The sequence below is a fragment of the Leishmania infantum genome, chromosome 33, assembly GCF_000002875.2.
Source record: "Leishmania infantum JPCM5 genome chromosome 33".
NCBI lineage: Eukaryota > Euglenozoa > Kinetoplastea > Trypanosomatida > Trypanosomatidae > Leishmania > Leishmania infantum.
Window position 1 is genome coordinate 855,068 of NC_009417.2, and position 22,141 is coordinate 877,208.

The window sequence follows — 22,141 nt, forward strand, 5'->3', positions numbered from 1 at the left end:
TGGCGAATCGCTGCGAGGCGCACCCAGCAGGGGTGGGGAGAGCGAAACAAACGACGAGCAAAACGGTATGATCATGGATGCAGCTTTCCATGGGCGTGCGCGCTCTTCTGGGTTTCGTTTCTCATCCGCCGTCACTGGCATCTCCTCGCCCTCTTCGTCTTTTTCTCTACAAATTCATCCCCATCTCTTTTTTGGTGTGTTGCTGTTCGCTCTCGCCCTGTGCGCCCGTGTGCCGCTGTGCGTTCATAGATGCTCATCTTCTTTGTCGTTTGTTTTCGTTTGTTTCGTCGCCCTGACCAGGGCATACGCGGCGCACCGAGGGACGGATGTGGAGGATGCCGAAGTCTCACTTATTTTTTCCTGCCCCCCCCCCCCCCCACGGAGAACAGAAGAAACAAACAAAGCGCTGGCCTTGTCGGGGTGGGGACCGGCGAGTGCATGGTGGCGCTTCTTCCATTTTGTGGGGTCGCGCATCCGTCCACCTCCTTCTCTTCTTCCCAGGCTTCTTCTTTTTCGCACACGTCATCCACGGGCGCTTGAGAGCTTTTCTCCCCCCGGCATCTCATTGCAAACGAGTGCTGCTGCTCTCTTGTACGGGGAGGGGGGGGGGGCTCTCAGCTGCACCTGTCGGGCAGCTTTCGGCCGCGACGCACGGGTGTGTATGTGCGTGTGGGGCGGAATAGCTCTCTTTTACTCCCTCTTATGTTGGGGAGGATGTCGACTGGTTTTGCTATCCTGTCTGTGAGCTGCAGTCGGCGCCACCCCGACCCGCGGCCCTCATCGTGCCCGCCACGGCGTGAGACAGGAGGGGTAGGGAAGGGCGGACCCTGCCCTTTTGCGGAAGGCATGGAGAAGAAAAGCAGCAATACCGTGAGAGCGGCGTACGGAGCTGAGCCTCCCCCTGGCCCTTCCTGGCGATGTCTAGCGCCTTCTCGACACCGCCCACGTTAGACTAGAAAATGCGGATGGAGCCCATCAACGGGATAGCTTGCCTTCCTCTCTTTCCCTTTCTCCCTGATCTCACACTAGCGAGGGCAGGAGGTAGTCACATCATTGTGTACACTGTCTCCTTTTCGAATTGTTTTCTCCTTTCTTCTCGTGGTCGTCGTCTGTGTGTCACTCTGAGTGCGCGCTCTACCTTCTTGTTACCTCACCCGTCTCCCTCTCTCTCCGTGAGCGTGTGCCCGATGTCTCGATCTCTGTTTTCTCTCGCGCGCTTCCTGTGATGTTGTTGCGGGCCGCTGTATTCGTTGTGGTCGCATCTGCGCCGTCCCTCTCCTTCCCTATTTTTTGTTCTTAACTGGTCTCCTCTGCTCCCCAGAAGCGGGGAAAAGGAACGCGAAAAGAAGGAAAAGGCGAGAAGGTCTGTGTGTCTTGTTGTGCATCGTTGCTCGGTCACGTGTGCGTTCACTTGTTTCTCCTAGATACTCTCGCCCCACCAGGTACAATGGAACGGGATGCAGAAATGAAGAAAAAAAAACGAAAAGCAATTCATGCGAGCGTCATCGGCAATACGTCTGGTGGCCACGAATATCTTCGCATGAAAGTGTCGAGTTGCGGCACAATACGCTTCCTCTCCCTCCCGCCTGGGACCTGGCTGCTTACGCCTCCGACGCTGCGCGCGTCTTCGAGCGCGCTGCGCAGCGCATGCATCGTGCATGCAGCGGCCGAAAAAAAAAAAGCTTCCTCATGGAGGCTCACCGCCCTCCATGCGCGTCCCTCACTCTTTTTTTTTTCTTCGCGCGCTTCCAAGCTCTGGGCATGTGGCCCTTCAGAAGAACTCTTCTGCGGGTGATACCAAGGGCTCACAACCTCTAGCGTCATGATGCCTTTCTCAACCTTCTCCCTCTTTTTTCGTACATGTATATGCTTTCGTCGTTTTCTTCGTATAACCCGTCCCCCTTTTTTTGCTGTTCACTGTGGCTTCACACACACACACACACACACGCTCGCGGCGTATGCGCCGCTCTCTCTCTTTCTCTGTGCATGAATGTACGTATGTGTGGGGTGTGTGCTGGCACGGCTGCGCGTTCGGACATTAGAGATACACATATTCTCTCTCCCCCACCACCATACACGCCCCCTCCCCCTCCCATCCCAATCCTACACAGACGTAAAGCTGAGCACACATACAGTCGTCCACACGCAGCGAAGGAGCAAGCACTGAGAGACACCGAACACAGCACCAAAAAGGACGGCACACATTGCACCGGCGGTGTGGACCATGTTTTATTCCGGCTGCTGCCTTGTGTCGCTCACCCCTCTCCGATAATTGTCTTCATCAACATCTTTGCCCCTTGCAACCTCTCTCGTCTGGAACGTGCTTCGAGGTCCCTTTTCCTGGCTAATCTCTTCCTTAGCAAACACAACGGGCGCGCCACCCCATCGTTGGACTTCTTCTCATCACCTAGCACACATCACAGCGATACAGTGACCCAACGCGGTGTGCGCTCACCGACAGGCTCTCCCTTTTTCATATATTTCCTTTTAGGTTCGTAAACCTTGGGAGTACTTTCCCGCCTTTGTGCTCCGCATTCGTTCAACCGAGTACTTTGGGACGTGTGCTGCCGTTGCGCGAGCGAGCGCGCACTGCCGCAGCCCCGCGCGCCTTCCCCACCGGCTTCGCTCTGCTGCTGCCGCTGGTGCGGGTGCCGGATCTTACCTCTGTGGGGCGTACCCTCTTTTCTCTTCGTCTTTCCCCTATCCAAACTGTAGGCGGTCTCTCTCTTCTTTCTACACACACACACGCATATATATATATATATATAGTTGCTTCAGGGTCGAGCAGATCAACCGGACAAGCCCCCTTTTCGTGCGTCGTCGACTTATACTCACTTGATTGGCGGGGCTTGAAGGGTGGAGAATACGGGCGGAGCGCTGTTGCTACTTCCCCTCCCTCTCTGCCAAGACGCGTCTGATCTGTGCTTCGACGGTAGGAGAGAGAAGTACAGTGTGCAGAAGAGCAGCAGCTCACCCGCTCCCCCTCCTCCTCTTCCTCCGCTCCTCCCACGCACGCGATCACCAAAACGCACCGGCTATTGCAGTGAAAACGCCGCAGCGGTCGCCGCCAATTCAATCCGCGCGCCGAGCCACTGCTTTTGGCTCAACGCTTTTTTTTGATGCCGGAATAGACGCCGTCTCTATCACGTACGACGCGCTGTGAGCGAGAGGCAGGAAAAAAGGAAGAGAGAAGCAGGGCACCATCGCCATTTCTGGGTGAATTGGCGTAGCATACCGATCCTCCCTCCTCGCTGCACTATTTGCCGTGCTGGCCTTCCCTCTTTCTCTCTGGCCCGTCCCCTGCCCGTGTCGAAAGCAGCCGAAAATGCCACTCAAGGGGCACACGTATGATGTGGCGACCACAGCTGAGGCACTCAACGCGAGCTTCTCGTTCGACCCTAGCTGCCACATTGAGCGCGTCCTGCCAGATGCCTCACGGGAGCTGGTGAAACAGGTGCTGTGGGCGACGTCGCGCGTATCGGCAGTCAACGGCAGGCCTGTCGCGGATAGCCCTGAGCTGAAGGCAGCGCTGCTGAGTGTGGTCATGCGGCACCACAACCCACCATCGGTCACAGGAGAGGAGAAGACGGTGCCAAACTCTGTGGCTCTCTTTCCAAAGACCCCAATCACCGTCACCTTTGAGCGCACCGATGAGCATGCATGCAAGGTGTCGATCGAAGGCAGTGTTCTCAGCGACGGTGCGGTGAGCAAGGTGGAGTCTCCGAGCTCCGCTGCCGTACAGGAGCTGATCAGCGAAATAGCGCCCCCGTCCATCGAGGAACCGCCGCCGGCGCTGCCGGCGATCGATGCAGATTTGCGCGGGTCTTTCCGACGTAGCATGATCGGCCACCCAGGAATAGCGGCGGCGCTGCTCAAGGAGTCTGTCAGCGCTGCTTCACCGAACGCGACCGTGGCAGCGAGTCGCCGCTCTACATATACACCAGCAACTAGTGGCACCCCGCAGCCGGCAACGCGGCGAACATCCTCCCCGCCGGCGCCGCCGGCGCTACGACCCAGCCACTGCAAGAACAGTAGCTCCTCATCGGACCTGGATGACAGCGAGGCCGCCTCGGAGGCCTCCTCAAGCGACTTCGACACGGTGCGCATTTGCCAGCTGAAGGGCACATCTCCGTCTGATGGGTGCATCACTGCCGCTGCTGCCGCGGCCGCTGCGGCACAAGCAGGGGCCGAGTCTCCCACACCTGGGCTGCTTGAGTTTGAGAAGATGAAGCTCTCGATGCGCGGAGACGAAATGCTGCGCCACGTGGGGCCCGGCGCCGGTACCTACGGCCACACTCCCAGCGACGTAGCGGAGATGACGGTGAAGGGCCGTATCAAGCGCGCACTGGATCGCGTGGAGATGGGGTATTGCGTCATTTGCGTCACGCAGGATGTGAACCCGATTGCGGAAATCGAGCTGCTCGCGTTGACCGCGAAGAAGCGCGTCGTCGCCTTCGACTTGAGCGTGAAGCTGCGCCTCCGGCCAAAGCCGGAGGTGCTCGCGACCCAGTTTGCAGAGGCCATGCGTAGCGGTGCGTGGTTTGTAATGGTCAACGCGCACAAGTCTATCAGCACCTGCCTCGTCTTCGAGGAGCTGCTGGAGGACGCCCACATGCACAACCTGGAGGGCTTTGACCCATCGGCGCGGATCATCATAGCCTTAGAGTCACACCCGCACTTTCCCAAGGCGCTTGTGCATCATGCCGTGGTCATCAAGCTCGTCTCCAACTTTCAGGGCTCGTCCTTCCTGTCCGACTCCATGGCTGCATCGATCTCGCGTGCGCGTCTTGTCACGGCGGACGCGCTCACCCAGTCACAGATCGGGGGCCCGTCGGCGCGCAGCCTGCAGGCTTCTGTGACGCCGAGGGCCACGGTGCAGAAGCCCGCCAAGAAGCAAGTGCGCATCAGTGCCGCGGTGGAGATCGTCGAAATCGCACCCCGCGAGGTAGTCAAGGTGCCAAAGCGTGACTGCCCGATCGACGTCAGCGGCAGCGTCGCGCTCTTCAAGACCTTCAGCGGTGTGAGCGGCGACAAGTTTCTCTGCGTGCAGTCAGCCGGCGAGGAAGGCCGCTTCGCTGTCGGCTCCTCGTGCGGTAACGTCTACTTCCTCGACTCGCTGGGTAACTCGCTCCTCCAGGCACACGCGCACAACGCCTCTATCTGGGATGTCAGCTTCAACGACAAGTTCTATTTCGCCACTGGCTGCGAGGACGGCACGTCTGCCGCCTGGAGGCTAGGCGCATCGCTCGGCGGCGCCTTGACTGATGACGCGGTGCTTGTGCCAACGGCGGCGACATCGCTCGGCTCCGACGTGTACTGCGTCTGCTACCTCAAGAACATGAATCCCTCCCCACTGCTCATCGGTGGCTTGCACAACAGCCTAGTCATCCGCGAGGCGGAGAGCGATGCGGTGCATCTCGTGTCCATCCCATCAAACGCGCAGGTGGTGGACTGCTTGCCAAACTCGGCCACGGCCCTGGTCGGCGGGGGCGATGGCTCCGTATGCGTAGTGGACGTAACGACGGCCAAGCCGCTCGGCACCCTGGTAGACCACACTCGCAAGCTACCCGCCCTCGCCGTCCTCGATGATAATCAGTTCTTCACCGGCTCCTTTGATAGTAGTATCCTCTCATGGGATTTGCGAGTACCGGGCGGCGTAACGTCGTCTGTGCAGGGCGGCGCCGCGGCGACGGAGCTGGCGGCGCACACGATGCACACCTTGAAGCTAAAAAACTACGTTACCGGGCTGGACGTTGACGACGTGCACCTGGCGGCCAGCGTCGGCGAGAACCTGTACCTGTGGGACGTCCGAAAGCTGCACACGGTGCTGGGCGGCTACCCACAAGGCTGGAAGGGCCTCTCGCGCGGTGTCCAGGTGCAGAGCGTGTCGCATCTGGTGGTGACGGCGTCGCCGGACGGGTTCGTGCGCTTCTGGAGCTTTGTCTAGGCGGGGTGCGCTGCGCAAGGCGTCGACGTGCCGAACGCCGCAGGGGCCCGAGAAGGGCAGCGACTGGCTGCACGCCGCGGTTTCTGTGATTGAACCGCGTGCGCCGTCGTCTTTCGGTGGCGGTGGACAGCAGCGGTGCGTTACCGGCATGCCTGACGTCTCTCTCGCTTTTCTTTTGTCTTGTGTCCTCAGCTCTTTCCAGAGCGCGTGATGCGATGTGCGCTCCAAGTGCGTGCGTGCGTAGGGTGCCAACAATGCGAAACTTATTTTGCAAATGGATAGGAATGCAAGCGGATTTTTCAGCGGTGGAGAGGGCCGTGGTGAGCGAGAGAGGGAGAGCGACGAAGCAAAAAGGCAGGGATGGCTGATGACGTTTGTTTTTCCTGTCCTCCACGGATCGCTTGCGGTGCTTTTCGCATTCGTGTATAATGTCGGCGTGCACTGCCAGTGCGCGGTGCGCGAGACGAAGAAAAGGGCGGTGAGAGGAGGGATGACGACGGTCGAGCGCTCATGTATAAACGGCGATAGAAGAAAAAGAAAGAATAGAGGCGGAGCCTGTGGGGGAGGGTCTTGAACTTTTTGACAGCGCTACCATGCACGTCTTTCGCGTATCAATCCTCCTTCGCTGTGGCTTCGTCACCTCTTGCCCAAAGCGCGGCGTCGATGCTTGGGCAAGAGCGTTGCGGATAGCCTTTTCTTTCCTTGTCTGCTGTATGGATCTCGATGCAGCCCTGCTGCCACTTGCCCCTCCTACCCCTTTTTCTGTCTGTTGGTTGTTGTGGTTTGTTGCTGCATGGCTGTTCTTTGGATGCATGTGCGTATGTACTGTACGGTATTCTCTCTCCCTCCCTCCCTTCCTTGCCTCCTCCCCTCCTTTTAGTTTTACTTCTTTGCTTGCCGTCTCCCTCTTGTGCGTCGGCGTGGCACTCGCACTAACACGCACCCGTGCACGTGCGCACGTGCACCGATGCGAAAGCGAAACCAAGGGTTTATTTGCTTACTATTCTGTAACACTGTGATGGCCGTTGCAGTTTCTACCTTTTTTTTGATTATTGTTTATATTTTCTTTGGTTGTGCTTGCCTCCGAACCTGTTCTTCCTGCGACTCGCTGAGCACTCACCGACCGACCGACCTGCCCCCCTCCCCCTCCCCCTTACCTACCTACCCCTCCTCCTCTTGCTCTTCTTCTTGGTCGAGGCCGCTACCCTCGCCTTCTTTTTTTTTTTGGTCTTCTATGCTGAGTACACATCAACTCCGCATGCTCTCGCACACATATATGTATCTATAGCGCCATTTCCCGGCCTCACTTGCTCGTTGGCCGATGGGTGTGTGTGTGGGGGGGGGGGTTGAGGGGGGGGTTCACTTCAGTTTGCGTTTGTTGTAGCATGGAAAAAGTGCGCGAAAAGGAACACGAAGGCACGACCCCTTTCAAAGCACACGCGCACGTGAAAAGACATACACAGCGGCAAGTAAGCCCCAAGAGGAAAGACGAGAAGGTTGCACCAGTGGTGGCAATGACGGCGATGACTGGTTCGCTGAGCAGCGCTGCTGTGCCATTGGTAGGTGGGGGTAGCAGATCAAAGAAGAGGCGGCCTGAATGCTCTGTCACGCACAGACGCCTGCACCTATTGCAATGCAAGCACCTCGAAAGACGAACAGGCCAGCGTCCAAAGGGAGGCAGGCGTGAGGCGACACAAGAAATGGCCTGCAACAAATCAACGGGAAAAGAAATAAACGCAAACAAAAAAAACAAAGAGCAACGCTGCGAAGACATCTGCATGTGTGCACATGCCTATCGATACGCGTGGATGTGAAACTCGTCCACATCGAAGACACAGAAATGCACACACGCTCACATCTGCGTTGAACGCATGCCGATTTTCCCCCTTTTCCTTTTTTTTTGTTGTCTACTTCCACCTTTTTTTTTTTGCCATCTATTCTTCGCTGAGCGCGTGATTATTTTGCATGTGTCTGTGTGTATGTGTGAAAGTGTGCATCTGTGTGTCTGTTCTCTTTTTCTTTCCTTGTTCGCTCCTCTTTCTTTTCCCCGTTCTGTTCCTCCGCTTATCTTCGCTTTCTGCGAAGCTTGTGCTTTTTCTTTGTTTTCTGCCGTTTTGGTGAGCAGGCTGCTCCCGTTCTCACGTCACAGATGCGCGGTGTTGGGTAGGCAAGGATAGTAAGAGAATCAAAGTTGCGAGTGCACATGTGCTCGATGCTGACGATGATGCGGGCTCGACAGAGGAAAACGAAGGCGCACATATGTAGGAGCAAAAATTGATGTATGTTACAGTCGTTCTGTGAGTGTGCATGCGCTTCAAATTGTTTCGATGATGGTGCGCAAAAACAGAGAGTTTCAGGAATGTTTGTTCGGTTTTTTTTTTGTTTCGGCTACGAAGGGCGCAGAACGATCTGTGCGCACGCAGCTGCACACGTACGCACGTCTCCTGTACAGCAGCAACAACGGTCAAGGGAAGGGTAAGGCTGAATAAAAAGAACACAAGAACCCTCCGAAAAAAGAAAAGTGGAGGAGGCACTTCGCGGCGGTGAGGGTGCATGGGCTATGATCCTACAAAGATACACCGCTTTTAGAGCCAGGGAAGGGGGCAAACGGTGGCGCCATTGCTGTATTCCAGGTACCCTGACTTGCGCCGTCTTCATCCCGCGCCTCGGCGCGCGTGGATTCGATGTCTGCGTGTGGCGTTTATTGCTTCACCAACGCATCTTCTCCCCGAACGCATCGGGTCTATCACTGCGTGGGGTGTAGGCCATATCACGCCTATTGCACTGGCCTTTTCCCGCTTTGCACCCCATACGTGCTGGCTTGAGTGTGTGCCTCCATGAAGCGATTGGGTTATCGCTCTCCGCCTCCTCTGGCCATCTACAAACTTCTTGACTGCTACCATTTTTTTTTTCGCGGGTCTCTTCCGACCTTTCTCTGCCACACGCACCATCGCACACCTACACGTACACGTGTAGGACCGTGCGCACATCTGCTCGTGGCAGAAACATAAACGAACACGCGGGTACTTCAGTCGCCTCCGCGCTACTTTCTTTCCCCTCTTAACCCCGCCCGCGTTCCCTCTCTCTCCTCAGCGGCGGCAGACAGATGCACGTGGACGAGCACAGCAATCTACGCCGCAGCGCATACACGCACGCGTAGGGCACTGTAGGTTTTTCCTTCCCTTTGCGCACGCTGCGAGCTCTGCGAGACGTGGGGCCACTGCGACTACCCCCACCGCTGCTGTGTTCCTCGGAGAGCAGGACTGCAACGGAGCCATGCCGCGCGTATCGCCCCATCTCTGTCTGCGCTTTGTTGATTTTTATCATGACGGGCATATGATGGCCAGCGCCGCCTCGCCTCGAACGGCGGACAATTCGTGGTGAATGTGTGCTCGGGCCTGCTGTCCATTCACCACGCGACTGCGCACATGGAGGAACTACTCCTTATTTTTTTATTTTCTTGGCTTTCGAGTCTGTGGACGAGTACACGGCACGGGGGCGTCTGTGTCGGTTTAGTGCAGATGTTGATTCTCTTTCTCTCTCCTGGGCTTGCTGAGCGCTTTGGGGCTTTGTGGGAACTATATCTCGCTGGCGGCTGAGTCGTGCACGGCGGTGCTTGTCCACAGCTTGCTCCCTCCCCCCTTGTGCTGCCAGATCGGAAGCAAGGGGAGCCCTAGCATATGCCATTTCCCAGAACGTCGAATCCCGTTGCGAGGACCGCGCAGGGGCGACGCTGCGCGTGTGTCGGCACGCGCGCGGCTGTGCTGCGAGATTGCCTACTCCAGCTTTACGCCATTTGCGGCCCTTGTGTGATCCCGCGACTGCCGCGGAGGTGGCGAGCCGGTTTACTGGGCCTGCAGAGGAGCTGCTTGCGGCGTTGGAGGTGGAGCGCGACGCGTACAGTTACTTCTCGTTCAACTGAGGACCGTCCAGCGTTGCTTCCGCACTGGCACTCTGATTATCACACGGGCGCGTGAAGGGGGCGCACGAGGACTTGGAGCCGCCGTGCGAAAGAAACATGCGCAGCAGCAAAGGGAAAGGTACCGCAGGGCCTGGCACAGTGCTTTACGAGCATCCGGAGGGAAGGGCCGAACAAGCGACACTGGCGAATCATCACTTCCTCCGCTATCCCGCCATGCACGTGGTGGCGTATGAGTTTCTGCTCCCCATCAGCGAGAATGAAGCTGCGCAAGTGAGGGGGAGACGCATATGCAGAACCGCAACCCCTTCTCAGCCGCAACAAAGCGAGGGCGAATGTACGCAATGCCGAACCGCCCCATGGTGTGCGCGCGCGTGTGTGTGCGTGTGTGATGGCTATGCTGATCTGCGCGCGTCTGCACTCGCGGACCCGAGAATCATTGCATCTTCTCCACGCTGCCCCCTCCCAACCCGAAGAAGACCTACGCCTATGCGCTAAAAAAAAACAGACAAACAACAAAATCGGTATTATCTTATCAGTTGCATTCCTTCACCGAATCACAGTCTCCTGCTTCATCGATCTTCTAGCACGACGGGGTCTGCGGCAGGGATACAGAATGAGTAGGGTCACTGCCAAAGCCGATGGTGACGCTGCCACGTTACTGCCGCGAGTGATCGTCTTCGATCTCGATGGGACTCTCTGGACCCCCGAGATGTACCAGCTGTGGGGCGGCGCTCCCTTCAAGCCACACAAGCAGAACCCCAGCATCATGATCGACAAGTCGGGCACGGAGGTGCGCCTCATCGGCGAGTCTCGCGACGTCTTGCAGACCCTCGCGACGAACCCGAAGTGGGCAAACACATACCTCGCCATCTCTTCCACCTGCGACGTCCCCAGCTGGGCAAGGGAGCTACTGGGCACATTCGAGTTCACCGACTGTGCCGGAAAGACGGTGCCCATGCACAGCCTATTCGGTGACCGCATCGAGATCTACAAGGCGAACAAGGCGAAGCAGCACGAGATGATTCTTCAAAAAGTGAACAGGGTCGACCCGAGCGTGTCCGAGTACGCGCAGATGCTCTTCTTCGACAATCAAACCGACAACGTGCACCATGTGTCTGGCATTGGCGTGACGTCCTACTACTGCCCCAGTGGAATGACGAAGGGTACGTTCGAGAAAGGTCTGGAAGTGTGGCGTCGCGCGCAGCTGTCGAAGATGTGAGGTGCGATTGCGTAGTCGAGTGTCGGGCATAAGAGGCCGAAGGGAGGGGGGTGGAGAGACCAGTGCATACAGATCTTCTTCTCTCGCGCTCGAGTTTCTCATCTTGCTCTCCAGTGCACCAGACCGATGAAACTTCGGATTAGGCGTCGCCTGTGCTTGTGCGCACATGCGTGTGCATCAAGGAGCAGCTCCTTTGCTGTTGTCTGCTTGACGCGCGTGCAAGGCGCTTGTTGTACGTTTCACGCTTCACGGGCCGAGAGAGTAACGGTGGAAAGGACGGGGAAAAAATAACCAGCTGCACACGCGCGTCGCTGTCATGGCACGTTGAGGCGCCCAGACTTCTCGCACGACATGCGCGAGTATGTCTTTGCTTGCGAAAGCAGACGCGCGGGCGCCCACGCACCTCGCGCATGTCGTGCGAGAAGTCTGGGCGCACTGCGAGTTTTGACGGGGCGACGAGAGCACAGCGCGCGGCGCTTGCATTCGCACATCCACTGTGATGAGTGAACGTGTGCAGCCTTCTCGCTGCTTTCATTCTTGCTGAGGATAAGGCAGGTGCGATGGTGTCGCACTTGTTGCGCCGTCCTCATGCCCATCTATCATTTCCTTAAGCCGGCGCACACGACAAGCACTCGCTCCCTATCTCGCTCGTCATGACGGAGCGCACTCGCCGGCGCCACCTTTTCGACTCTCACTTCCTCTCGGCTGACGTATCGCCCTCCTTTCCATCTCGTTTTTTTTTTTGTGTGCACCTGCACGCACGTGTCGCTTGTACCTCCTTCTCTACCGCACTCGTTTTCCATGGCTGAAAGCGTGCGTCTGTCGGTGCATCGACTGAGCGCAAACAAAGAGCACCCGATCACCAGGAAGACGACCGCCCTCACCACGCGGCGGCCCGTCCGACTCTTTCTTCCGCTTCCGTTCTCGTACAACATCTTGCAGTACGTCTATCCGCAGACCAACACGCAAAGAGAGAAGAGGCGGCTCAGCATCGATTTCTTCAGCGGCTTACTTGAGGCGCGGCAGCGGACAACTGCGACACTGGCGCTCCGCTTGTGCTGAACGCTGTCTCGTCCGCCTTTATATATACACACAAATCCTTGTTGTTCGTGTGCTCTTGACGGGCTCTAGACGAGCCTACCGCTCGCTTCCTTCTCTCGCTACCCCTGCCACCCACTCAATAGCGCATCTGCGGTGCAAGCCCACGCTGCCATTTTCTTTGGTTGCTTTCTCGCCTCGAAGGCCACTCTCCTGCCCCCGTGCCCTCCCCTCTCTCATTATGGGCGCCTTTGCTTTGTGTTTGGAGAGCGCGGCACGCGACATTCGATCGCTGCTCACGCTGCATCGCGTGCATCCGCAGGTGCGCAGCGACATTCAGCGCATTCTTGGCAGTCTTCTCCGAAAGAACTATGAGAACATGACGGTGCCCTTACCGATGGACCTGATCGATCCCCCGGAGCAGGTGTGCCGGGAGCTGGTGAATGGCATCGTGGAGGACGCCTTCAAGACAGCACTTCCGGCGTCCGACATGCGCGCCTTGGAGCGCCGTTGTGTCGAGCTCCAGCAGGACAATGCCGAGTTGAAGGCCGCTGCCGACAAAGCTGACGAAAGCGTCATGGAGTTGCGGGAAGTGCTGTCGGATCTCAAGAGGGCACACGAATACATGCTTCATAGCTACTTTAGGGAGGTCCTGATGCTGCGCTGCCGCATCGACGATCTTCAGCGACAGCTTCGCACTCGCCGACTGCACTCCATGACTCTCGCGCCCCTTCTCGGTGGCAGCGCTGCGCAGCTTATCCCCACAGTAGAGTCTCAATTGCAGCACTTCCTCGTCAACACAAGCGTAGCCACGGGGCAGGGCGAGCCGGCGAGCCAGTCGTCGACGTCGCCACCCAGGACACCGCTGCCGCCGAGCGGGTCATCGGACGAGGAATCAGAAGCGGATGATGGCCCCGTGCGTCGGCGGATCTCGACTCATATCAGCCATCGCGGAGAAGGGCGTGACGCTGACGCGCAAGCACAAACAAGACCGCCCGCGCTGGGGGCGGCTACAGTCGGCGCTGCGCCGGCAGCACCACCCGATGCAAAGGGGTGGTCCGCGACGCCTCACCCGAAACACAAAGGCTACAGTATCCGCATCAACGTCCCGATAGGCACTGCTGCTCGCGCGCGGACGCCGGGGTCACCGCGCAGTGCGACGGCTCAGAAGACGACAACGTTTGAGGTGTGGAGCACGGAGACCGATAGCGTTGACGCGATCTTTGATTACGAAGAGTACCTCCGCATCCTCAACGGCGCGGATGCTGCCTGGTTGCAGCGCTTCACGGATGCGATGGGTGGCTCGGAGCGCGCGAGCCCGCGGCATCGTTGTCACTCGCTGAGTGTGCGCACTCGCACCAAATCAAAGGTGAGCTTCCTCTCCGGCAGCCTAGCCTCAAACCCCGACGACCCCTCGTCTTCTGCGGCGCTTTCGAAGGAGGGGGCGAACGCCAACGGGTTCCGCTGGTTGTTGCACCTCGCCCTGGAGCCGATCAAGCACAAATTTCACATGGAGCTGGACCAGCTGCGGCAGGCGGTTCAAACCATGCAACGGGAGCACGCAGACCAGGTGCAGCTGATTGAGCGCGCACTCTCGACCGTGCAGAGCCGCAACGATGCATTGCTCGACTTCATCAACACGTTTGCGCAGCAGGCTCGGCAAACCTTGGTGGTGGTGGCTCGTGACGTGCAGGCGCGGAGCATGGTGGAGCTCCTGTCCAGTGGTGCGCTGCCGGTTGCAGCGGCTGAGACGGTCGCGTCCTTTTTCACTCCCGCCGCGTCAGCGGAGACGCCACCTGGGCGGCCGTCTACATCCTCGGCGGCGGCCTCGCCGCTACCCCACACAGAGTCGGCTCAGGCGCCATCGGCGTCGCACTTGCTTCGCAACAAGAAGTGGCGCCTGAAGGCAGGCGTGGCGCTTGAGGCGCAGGAGCAGGCGTCAATGATGGCCGCCATGAATCACCGGCTGGGAAAGGCCGGCTCGGTGGAGGTGAGGTGCAGCATGCCGCATGCCCCTACGAATGCTGCCGAGGAGGTGAACTACTACCGCGCCGACCTCGGTCTTCCCTACTGGTGCTCGCACCCGGTCACCGTACACGCACGAAAAATGTTTGGCGAGCTGCAAGAGATCGCCGCTTCGATTCGCGCAACGCGGGTGATGCATTTCTTGGCATCCGAGGAGAGCGCTGGCGGTGACGGGCGTCGAGTGCGGTGGAAGGTCCGAGGCACCACAGACTCGAGCGGACGCAATGACGGCTACCACCGCGGCTGCAACTCCCCGCCTCCGCTGTTAAAGGACCGCGATAGCTCTTCCTTCTACTATTTCCGCGACTGCGACGTGGACGGAGACAGCGCGCTTCGGCACTTGGCAGCGCATCGCCGGCAGCGGGAAGAGTGGCTCACGGCGCCCGTCAGTGGGGCGGACGGGCAAACGGCCGCAGACTTGCTACGTGAACTGGCAGGTCTGCGCATGCGCCGTGCAAGTGACCGGAAGCGACTAAAGGTGGTGCAGGCATCGCTGCCGCAGCAGCTCACGAAAGCCGCCGCTGCTTCTGACATGGCGGAGGAGGCCGCTGGGGCAAAGGGGATGACGAAAGGAGCCCGCGCCGGCGCCACAGACCCTGAGCCGGAGTCGCCGGACCTGCACTTCTTGTCTCCAGAAGCGCTGCTGAGGGCTTGCGCGCTGCAGCGGCTCGGCAGGCGAACGCAGCAGCGGCTGATGCAGACGTCGCAGCGCATTGCCGAGCTTCAGCGACTGCTGGACTTGCACTTTGGCCATTGCCAGCTGAAGGACTCCGAGGACTCGCTCTCGTGGGAGACGGCGCGGAGGGTGGCGGCTGAGGGGTCACAGGGGCTGCTCGGCGCCAATGGCACATTACACTTGGCGGGCCATTTGTGGAGCTCTCCCTACTTAAACGACACCGTCCTGGATGCGAACGCTCAGCAGCATCAGCAGAGGGGCACCTGCGCCGGCTACTCTCGTGGACAGCTGATGTATCTTCCGATAGGGCTGGCGGGGGCGCGAGACGCAGATGGCAACAGCAGCGGTGGGGCTGGAGCGTATTTCATGCTTGACGGGTCTGTCATCTCCGCCGCGCCGTTCGCCCCATTCTCGACGGCGGCAAGCAAGGGTGGCCAGGGCAGCAACGAAGAATCGGAGCGGCCTGCGATGCCGGATCGCATTACTCCGTTTGTGGCGGTTATGGAGTACTGCCGAGGCGTGCAGATGGGCCGCCCGCTTGGTCGGCGCGCCGGGCCCGTGTATCTCTTCCAGGACCATGAAAGCGGTGACTACTACGTCGGTGATCAGGCTGGCCGCAACGTGCTAAAGGCGGATGACGACACCGCTGGCGATGCGGTCGGCATACGAGCAGAGGCGGACACGCAACGGTCGCTGCTGCCCATGACGCGCATTTTGTTCCCAGCGCCGATGCAGTTTACCGTGGCCGACGCTTCTTCTGTCGCGTCTTCTGTGGCGGCATCTGCTGCAGCGAGCACGGCACTTCACCCCATCTATCTTGTGCCCATGGCGATTCCTCTCTCGGACGAAGAGGCAGTGATACAGGAGGGCTGGCAGGCGTGCCACCGACACGGACACACACGTCGCGATCCCATCTACTACACGACAATGGCACCCCTTCCACTCTCGAAATCGTATCATCACGTTGTGCCACAGCCAGGAAACGCCGACGCCGTCGCTCTTGCGGAGGCGGCAGCTGACGCGGCCGCCGTTTCGCACAATGGCGACAGCAATGCACCTGTGAACCATTACCTTCGCAGCCCACCTTGCGTGTTCCAGCCGGCTGACGAGGCCGCTGCAATGATGCGCGTGCGCTCCTTGCAGCTCCAGCAGCGCCGAGGTGCTAATAAATCTTTTCCTGATACCGCGGCGGTGGACAGCAGCGCCGCTTGCGCGCGTTCCGGCCTCCTATCGCCAGACGTCACAGCGAGCTCGGCCGTGACCCCGACATCCACGTTACCGTCTTCAGTGGGCCCTCTCTCCGGCTATGCTCTCTCTTCCCCCGAAGCGCATCTCCTCGGTGCGGTGCCGTTGCTTGCCGCTGACTGGCAAGGGAGTCGAGGCCCAGTGGCAGCCGCGCCGCTTCCTGGCAGCTCCAGCAACCACGCTGCCGTACCGTTAGCGCTGTCTCCCTCCACAGAGCCTGTCACCACGCTGACTAAAACGGGACACGACGGCGTGCCACCCCTCACCAAGCTCGTGCCTCACACCTCTGCTGCTGCAGCGGCGGCGGCGCCAGTATCTTCCGCCACGAGCTTCTCCCCTCCCCTTGCTGCAGCACTGGTGCTGGCGAAGGAGCGGCGTAACGCGAGGCTTGCCGAGGAGGCAGAGCGTGCCGCACAGGCAAAGACGCTTCGGCAGGAGTCGCTGCGAAATCGAACTCTGACGCGCGCGGCACCGAACAAGGAGACTGACGTTCCACGCGTTCCGCCGCACCGTCTCGCCCCCCTCATCGGCAAGCACCCAGGTGACGAGGCGTCGCCCATGCTACCCCTCCCCGTTGACTCTGCAAGACTGCAGAGTCAGATGCGTCCGGAAAAGTGGGCACTGACGCCGCCGCCGCCGTCGCTGCGGTGGCGGGAGGTGAACGGTGGTGAACTGAATGCCTGGAATCTCAACAGCGACGTCGGCGACGCAGTGTAGGCCACGCCGTCCGTGTGCTTCCCTCCTTCGTGCTGCTCCACGTGCACTGCTTCATGTGAGCGAGGGCAGTGAACATCTTTTTCTGTCGACGGGCTTGCCTGTGCGCGCACATCCGACTTCGCTCTCCTTTTCTCTGTGCTTAGCTGATGTTCCATCTCTCTCTCTCCCCGTCTGTATGTCTCGGTTTCGCATTCTTCGGTGCTTGCAATGATGTACAGAATTGCCTCGACGGTGGGGGGGGGGAAGGGATGCCGCAGGCGACACTTGCACACGTCTTGCCGTTGGTGCCTCCGTCGCTCTTTCACGGTTGTAAAGGACAACAACAACGACACCGAAGAGGAACAGAAAATCAGCCGGATGCTTTATGCTTCCTCTTTTTAGTGTTCATTGGAAAGACGCGGTGCATCACTTCGCCCGCCCCCGCCCATCCCCCCTTCTCTGCCTGTCTCTTTTATCTCTGGTTCTCATTTCTGTTCTCTGCCCATGCTTCTGCTCGTTGGGTACGTGTGCGCGTTACACTTCTGTTTTTCTTGCTCGTTTTCTTCGTTTCCCTTTTCCTTGGTGCGCGTTATGGTGCGTGGTGCAGCCCCGCACTCCTCCGCCTCGATAACCGCGCGCATGCGCGGAGAACGCAACGGAGAAGGTGAGCCCAGAAAGAACGAGAGAAACTACGCCAGCAGAGGGGTAGACCGCGTGCGCACGTGTGGAGCGCCTCGACGAAGTACAACAAGCAAGCAAACAACAACAAAAAAGCGCACGCATGGGAAAGAAAAATGCGCGCCATCGCCAAGCGGCGCGGCAGGGATAAGAGGACATCGCCCGAGCTTTGCCGCCAAGGCATGACGAAGGTGCGCGTCCCGGACGTGCGTCTCTGTGTCTCTGCTCGTGCGAACGGTCCCGCGCGCTCTCTCTCTTTCTTTCCCTCATCAAGCGCGACTCATGTACTCGCCTCGCGAGCGCTTTTCACTGGGACACACACACACACACACACACACACACACCGGTGAGAGTGCGAGCGAGCGAGTGCATCTCCGCCTGGCGCCGGAACACAACGCTTCAGGCAAGCGGGAGGACCGTCTCGGTTAGACTTGACCTCCGTTCCGGTGGCGCTGATGAGGCAAGGCGCGCCTCTTCGCTCTTGCGCACTTTGTAGCGCTCCTCCCTTTCTTGCTCTGCCCTTCTGCACATGTCTCGCGCCACAGACACGCACACACACATTGAAAGGTTGTCCAATGTGGAGTGGAAGACTCACACCGCTGATGTGCGCGATGCTGGACACGATATGTTCTCATGGGTTCATCCAAGACTAGCTGCGCAAATCCGCGAAGAGGAGGAAGCTGGCGGTTATCGCTTTCGTTTCCATGGCGAAGGCTGCCACCACACCGGCCCGCAACCCTGTATCAGGGTCTCTCCGCCAAACGGCCATGGAAGGCAGCGCCGATCTCCGTGGGAACGAGTCTTCCTCTTTTCCAAGCACCATAATCGACCCCTCGATCAAGAGACCGCCGCAAAATTGATGGCGAATCTGCATGCCAACTCTATCTGCCAGACGCACATGCGTGAGCAAATCTTATCAGCGTCTTCTGCAAGCTTGGACAGCCAGCCCACTACCTACAACTACTGGATTTGGTGAGCAAAGGACCGGAGGGGGGGGCCATCGGACCACGCGGAAGGTGCCGCCCATCTCCTGCGAGGCTTTGACCGACATCATTGCAGGGTTCACGCCTTCGTTCCTCTGTGCAAGTGTACCGAATCATGTGGAAGACAGCGTTCAGATGGGGCGATGTCATCAGGACGACGACGACGGAGTTGTTTTTCTTTGCCTTGCCCGACGAGACAGTAATTGACGTTGACGAGCCAAGACGAACCGCGGCGCACCGTACCTTACGGAGTTTTTCGTGGTGGTTGGCGAGCGCACATGAGAGATCCCAGTGCACCTGTGACGGTTGTGGAGGGCGGTTCCTACTCGGCAGACGCCGCTCTTCTCCTTCACAGGACAGGGAGGGCCCACCTTGCGTTGAAGGCTCGTGGTTTTCGCTTGCGCAGCATCAATGGTGGAGCGGTGGCCACACGATGTTGGCCGGTATATCAGAGAACGAGATCTACAAGCGCAACGCTGTCGTGCAGCACCCTCTCCACACCCTCTCTGTGCTGCGAGTGATTCCGAGCAGAGGCGTGCGATATGCTCGCCATAGGGTGCTGCTAGCGAGGAGACTCATGCCTTATTCCTGCACAGGGCTTCTTCAGTGGCCGGCTCGTGGCCGGGTAATCCCTGGTTCGATGAAAGCGTACGGATTTCTCTCCTTCCCCAAAGGCGAGCGGGGCGGGGCGAGGGCATCTACACTGCAGCTTAGCGCTTGTGCGCGCGTGCGGGGTCTTCGGGTGAGTGCACCGCTTCTCTGCGTTTTCGCAGGGTGCCCACGCTCCGCTGAGGTGCAATGCGGCATTGCATGCGAGCGGGGTGTAGCAAGGCATGGATCGCTTGTGGACTCTGTTGGCTGAGGTGAGGGCGACACCCAGCCCCTGACCCACGCCTCTTGCTCAGCGGTGGGCAGCACAGTTGGCGGCCGTGGGGGTGGCGGCCAAGATCGGGGATACAGAGATGGCGGAGCCATTGCACTCGGCTTTCAGAGTGCTGTGGCAGAAGCTTGTTGGCGGGCGACTGCGGCTTGTCCTGTGGCCCCGCAGCCTCGTTACCAGCCGCTCCATGGCAGAGCGTGACGACGGATTGTGGGGGGGGAGAGAGACGCGTAGCTCGACATACTTGCTCTTCCAGGTACAGCTGCCGCGCAAACACCTCCGCGCTCGATTTCGATTCCGGGACGAGGCTGTCTCGTGCCACGAGATGCGGGTGCCGCGAATGGGGCTGCGCGTTGATCCAGAGATTATGTAGGAACACACACACACACACACACACACTCATGGCCACCCTTGGAGGCGGTCCCCGCCTACACGTGGGTGTAGAGGCGGCCTCTTCACAGACAACAGTAGTCGCACAGATCGGCAGCCTGGACATCGCAGGGAGGGGGAGAGGCAGCGGTGCGACCGTCGGCCACGCTGACGACAGGAGGAGGCGGTGTGCTGGCAAGCTTACTTCTGCGTGGGCACCCTTGAGCGGCGATCTCGATAAAGCTCCGCCAAGTCCCTGTGGCGCAGCGAGGGGCGTTCTCCTGGAAAGCTGTGGCTCGCTGCGCACGCTCTGGCGATTCCAGCTTATCGGGTGTCGGTGGCTGTTGGAAGCGGCCTGAGGGGTCACGGCAAAGCTGGGCCGAGGTCGCGTCGCCCTCGAGCATGAAGCACAGCTGCAGTCCATCGGCGCTGCATCCACTGGAAGAAAAAAGACTGGTTTTCGCGCGCGATCGCCAGCTGCCCACGCCAGGTTGCGGTTACGCAGCCGACGAGGCAGACCTTTAGCGCCGACACCGATTCGTCCTCCGTTGGATGGGGTGATTAGCCCATCCAGCGGGGTGGAAGCTGACCAGTAGTGGTTGGTGGTTGATGGCAGACGCGACTGAAGCACGTGCAGCCACCCAAGTATTTGGTTCTCTTTGAAACGCGATCCCTCTCAGATCCTGCGTACACCCTTTCGTGGGCTGCACGTCCGCGCTTTCCGGTTGGCGTAAGGGACACGAACGTAGCTTCGCCATCGACCATGAGCGGCGCCATCGCTCTGAAAGCGATGGCTTCCTCCAGAGTGTGAGCTTCCGACACGCCCCCTCGCGATACAGCCTGGCAGATGCCCCGAGTCGGACGTTGTGGCGGGCGTGCGAGTTCTTTTTTTTTCGAGCTCATAGTTCCCCATCCTTTTCTTCGCCGGTGCTCCACGTGTGGATACGGAAGAACAGAACTTTCACACGCACACACGCGCGAGCACAGGGCTTTGATATTCTCTATTTCTTGCCACCAGGTGTTCCATATATGCAGACATGTACGTGTCTATGTGTACATCGATATGGGGCACTGTATGCGATACTCCCAGCTCATGCGGGCGCAGTCCTTTTCTTTGCTGTTTGTTCCTTTTCCTGATTTAGGTCCCCTTTTGTCAACTCTTTTTCCTGACCGAGCAAACTCTTCTCCGCCTCACCCCGGGTGAGCCTCCTCCAATGGCCTGAAACTGGCCACGCGGCTTCTTGTTTGGGCAATAGCCTACTAGCGACTCGAGGGGCTGGAGGGGAAAGGACTCGGACCAGGCGAAACCGAGCAGGCTGAAGGGTGTGTAAGGGATGACTTCTTACACCCACCCACCCACAAACACACACACACACACACACACACGTCGTACGTGGCCCCATGCACGGGCCATGCAGACACATATATCATGTATGGATATGCCGCTTCTAATCCGTGGACAGAAATGAACGTGCCACGCGCGTGACGTTTCCGCCCTCGCATTCACCCGCGTCGATTCCTGCTTCTCAGGACAGAGGTGGTAAAGGACTTTTCCAGCGTGGCTTCGACGCATGCCATCGCATCGCGCGCTTGTTACACCTTAAGTAGAAAGTCAATATCATCTCTCATGCCCTGCTTCTCTCCTTCAACACCTCCCTCCCCTTGGACGCTGCGGCACTTGACTTCGTCTAGTGGGTGATCTCTACAACCCGAACGTTACTCCTTCTATCACGCATCGGAAAAGCTACGCTGGCGTTCCTGCACATACCCTCCCACCTATTCCATTTCACACCACCGTTGCTGTTGCTTGTGTGCTCGCGTAGCGCATTTGGCTTCTCGATTTGCGTGCCGCTCGATAGGGACAACGCAGCAGGCAGCGGCGTAGAGGGATAGCATGAACACGACGCAGCGTTTTCTTCTCCTTTTCTCCACCCACCCTCACACACACCTCCGGGCCGGGGCTCGGCAGGCACCATCCATCAACACTAAACTGTTTGCTTTTCCACCCCTGCATTGTGCCTCTCCTCCTTCCTTCTGTTTTGTTTTTCGCCCACATCGCGTCGCTTCTCTCTTTACACACACACACACACACACATCGCCAAACGGGCAAACGGCGTCAGTGCTACCGCGCTCTCTGCTGTCCATCTATATTTCTATATAAGGGCAACACTCACAGCAGAGCAAGCGCTACGGGTACCACACTGCACCGAACCTCCATCCCTTCTCATAGAACTTTTTTTGTCGTTACTTGCGTTTCTCCTGCCGTTTGGTGGAATCGGTCGGCTACTGAAGTTCTCAGCGCTGGGCTCGCCTTCCTGCTGTTCTCTTTCTCTGTCTGTCTGTCTGTCTCTGTGCACCCTTGCTTGCGTGCCTCTTCTTCCTCCATCTGCGAGCGTGTGGGTGTCGTGCCTTGCTGAGGTCCTTCCCTGAACGTGCAACCATCGCTGCCACCCCCTTTTCTTT

At 58.9% G+C, this 22,141-nt stretch overlaps 3 protein-coding genes across 3 annotated transcripts; all 3 read left to right on the forward strand.

Moving 5' to 3' along the window:
- Positions 1 to 3,325: 3,325 nt before the first annotated feature.
- On the forward strand, positions 3,326 to 5,947 carry LINJ_33_2270 (conserved hypothetical protein; the record flags this gene model as incomplete). The annotated part of the gene is made up of 1 exon (XM_001468268.1): positions 3,326 to 5,947. The coding sequence occupies one exon, from the start codon at positions 3,326 to 3,328 to the stop codon at positions 5,945 to 5,947; it is 2,622 nt and encodes an 873-aa protein (XP_001468305.1).
- Positions 5,948 to 10,482: 4,535 nt separating this feature from the next.
- LINJ_33_2280 (conserved hypothetical protein) lies at positions 10,483 to 11,088 on the forward strand (the record flags this gene model as incomplete). Its single annotated transcript, XM_001468269.1, has 1 exon — positions 10,483 to 11,088. One exon carries the CDS (start codon positions 10,483 to 10,485, stop codon positions 11,086 to 11,088), a length of 606 nt encoding a protein of 201 aa, XP_001468306.1.
- A 1,279-nt stretch (positions 11,089 to 12,367) lies between these two features.
- Positions 12,368 to 16,789, forward strand: LINJ_33_2290 (conserved hypothetical protein; the record flags this gene model as incomplete). Its single annotated transcript, XM_001468270.1, has 1 exon — positions 12,368 to 16,789. One exon carries the CDS (start codon positions 12,368 to 12,370, stop codon positions 16,787 to 16,789), a length of 4,422 nt encoding a protein of 1,473 aa, XP_001468307.1.
- Positions 16,790 to 22,141: the final 5,352 nt, after the last annotated feature.